Source organism: Eptesicus fuscus, chromosome 1 (assembly GCF_027574615.1).
Source record: "Eptesicus fuscus isolate TK198812 chromosome 1, DD_ASM_mEF_20220401, whole genome shotgun sequence".
NCBI classification, from domain to species: Eukaryota; Metazoa; Chordata; class Mammalia; order Chiroptera; family Vespertilionidae; genus Eptesicus; species Eptesicus fuscus.
The window spans coordinates 21452509-21454971 of record NC_072473.1 but is presented as its reverse complement, the minus strand read 5'-3'; the positions used below and the strand labels follow the sequence as shown (position 1 = coordinate 21454971).

The 2463-nt window shown below is 47.7% G+C and overlaps 1 protein-coding gene across 1 annotated transcript; it reads left to right on the top strand.

The window, feature by feature from the left end:
• The first annotated feature begins 1415 nt into the window (after positions 1 to 1415).
• LOC103297864 (ferritin heavy chain-like) lies at positions 1416 to 1961 on the top strand. Its single transcript, XM_008154603.2, has one exon. It carries the CDS (start codon positions 1416 to 1418, stop codon positions 1959 to 1961), a length of 546 nt encoding a protein of 181 aa, XP_008152825.1.
• Positions 1962 to 2463: the final 502 nt, after the last annotated feature.

The following is a 2463-nucleotide window of genomic DNA, read 5'->3' as shown; positions in this document are numbered from 1 at the left end:
AGATGTTTATAGCAATATTATTCATAGCACCACAAAAAAGAAAACATCCCAAAAGTCCATAAACTGATGAAAGGATAAATAAAATGTGGTATATCAATGTAATGAAATACTACATGCAACCCTATATTTATTGCAGCTTTATTTAAATAGAGAAGAAAAACTTTTTCTTAATATTCTATAATCTTCACTAGGACTTGCTATAAAGAGACACAATGCAGGAATCCCACCAGGAGGCTCAGAGATAACTTACAATTTCTTCTTAAAACACTATTAGAACTTGGAGGCAATGTACATACACAACATATAAACAAAAATGCTAGAGCAATGAAAGTAAGGATGAATGTTTAAAACATCATATTAAGTAAAAGAAGGATGAATGTTAAAAACATTATATTAAGTAAAAGAAGCCAAACACAAAAGGCCACATATGGTATGATCCCATCTATTTGAAATGACCAGAATAGGCAAATCTATAGAGACAAAAAGTAGATCAATGGTTGCCCTTCCTGAGGGGAAGCAGATTGGGCACTTAACTGCTAATGGGTAAGGAATTGCCTTTTGGAGTATTGAACATGTTCTGAGATTAGATTGTGGTGTTGCACACTTTCATGAATATATTGCAAACTATGGCTGAGCTGGTGTGGCTCAGTGGTTGAGCATCAACCTATGTACCAGGAGGTCAAGGTTAGATTCCCTGTCAGGGCACATGCCCCGGTTGCAGCCCAACCCATCCCCAGTGTAGGGCGTGCAGGAAGCAGCCCATCAATGATTCTCTCTCATCATTGATGTTTTCTCTCTCTCTCCCCCTTTCCCTTCCTCTCTAAAATCAATCAATATAGATAGATAAATATAGATATAGATATATAGATAGATATATAGAGAGATAGAGATAGAGATGTGTGTGTGTGTGTGTGTGTGTGTGTGTGTGTATATATATATATATATATATAAATGTTCACTTTTCAAAAGGTGAATGTTATAGTATGTAACTTCTGTCTCATCAGAGCCTTTTTTAATAAAAGGTCTTGAGACACTCAGCAGAGTGGCCTAGGTTTCCTGCCTGGGGCTCAGGTGGAACGTGGAACGCTGCGCCTCACAATGCCCTCCTGTAGGGAATCCACATTCCACTCCCAACGCCGGCTCTTAACCGACCGACGGCCTGTTCTATCACAAGAGGGCCGGCCAGCTGCGACCCAACTCCTGAATAGCCGGCCGCTGGCCACCGAAGTCTCTCACCCTGGGTAAGGCCACCGAAGTCTCTCACCCTGGGTAGACTCGGAGGACCCCGCTGCCGCCGCCGCCGCCTCGCCCACCGCCGCTGCCGGCTCCGCAGTCCCCGCCTCCGCGCTGCCTTGGCTTCTTTGGTCCGGGCACCTGCGCCACCTGCGCCACCTGCGCCACCTGCGCCACCAGCCATGACAACCCCGCCTAGGCGCTCCAATAACTACCACCCTGCCTGCGAGGCTGCTGTCAACCACCAGATACACCTGGAACTCTATGTCATCTATGTGTACAAGTCAATGGCCTCTTACTTCGAAAAGAACATGGCCTTGAAGTATGTGAGCCAGTTCCTCCTGGCACAGTCCGCCCTGCTGAAGGAGCACGTAGAGGAGCTCATCCGGCTGCAGAACCAGCGCAGCGGCCAAACCCGCCAGTACGACGGCAACATCAACAGGCCTGACTACAACTACTGGGACAGCAGCCTGAAGGCCCTGGACCACGCCCTGGATCTGGCCATAAACGTCAACCAGAACCTGCTTTATATCCACCAGCTGGCCATGGAAAAGAAGGATGCCCGCCTGACCGATTTCCTGGAGGACAGCACTCTGTATAATCAGGTGAAATCCATTGAAGAGCTCAGAGGTCATCTCAGCACTTTCCCTATGTACCCGAGGAACCCGGAAGAAAGCCTGACGGAGAACCTCCTTGACAAGCTCTCCCTGGACGATAAAAAGGACTGAACTGAGCTTGGGCTACTTTCCCACGGCCAGGGGGGCGGAGGGGTGTGACTTCCTCTGGTGATATGATGGGAATGCATATAGCAATGTTGCCCTTCTGGGTTTTACCATCTTGCAATAAAATTCTTGGTTCCTAAATCAAGGTCTCTGGTTGATTGGTGCGCGTAAATCCCTCACCTTGTAAGTTTTAAAAAGGTATCTAAGTCTCTCTCCATCCACGCAGCCCCACATTCAGCTTGGGATCTCCACGGATGGAGGGAGGAGGTATTTCGTGGGACCCTGGAATTCACAGAATTAATCATCCCCTTGTGAACAGTGTGGTGTATGGGGGTGGAGTGAGGTGGATGGTCAGGGGCCCTGGTGAATATGGGTGTAAAAAGTGCTTTTTAAAATGGCCTAGCCCTGCATTGGTGGTTCAGTGGTTGAGCATGGACCTATGAAGCGGGAGGTCATGGTTCTATTCCTGGTCAGGGCACATGCCCGTGTTGGGGGTTCGATCTCCAGT

Bases quoted from the DNA above. Each gene is read 5' to 3' on its own strand.
- LOC103297864 (XM_008154603.2), top strand. From the start codon at position 1,416: ATGACAACCCCGCCTAGGCGCTCCAATAACTACCACCCTGCCTGCGAG.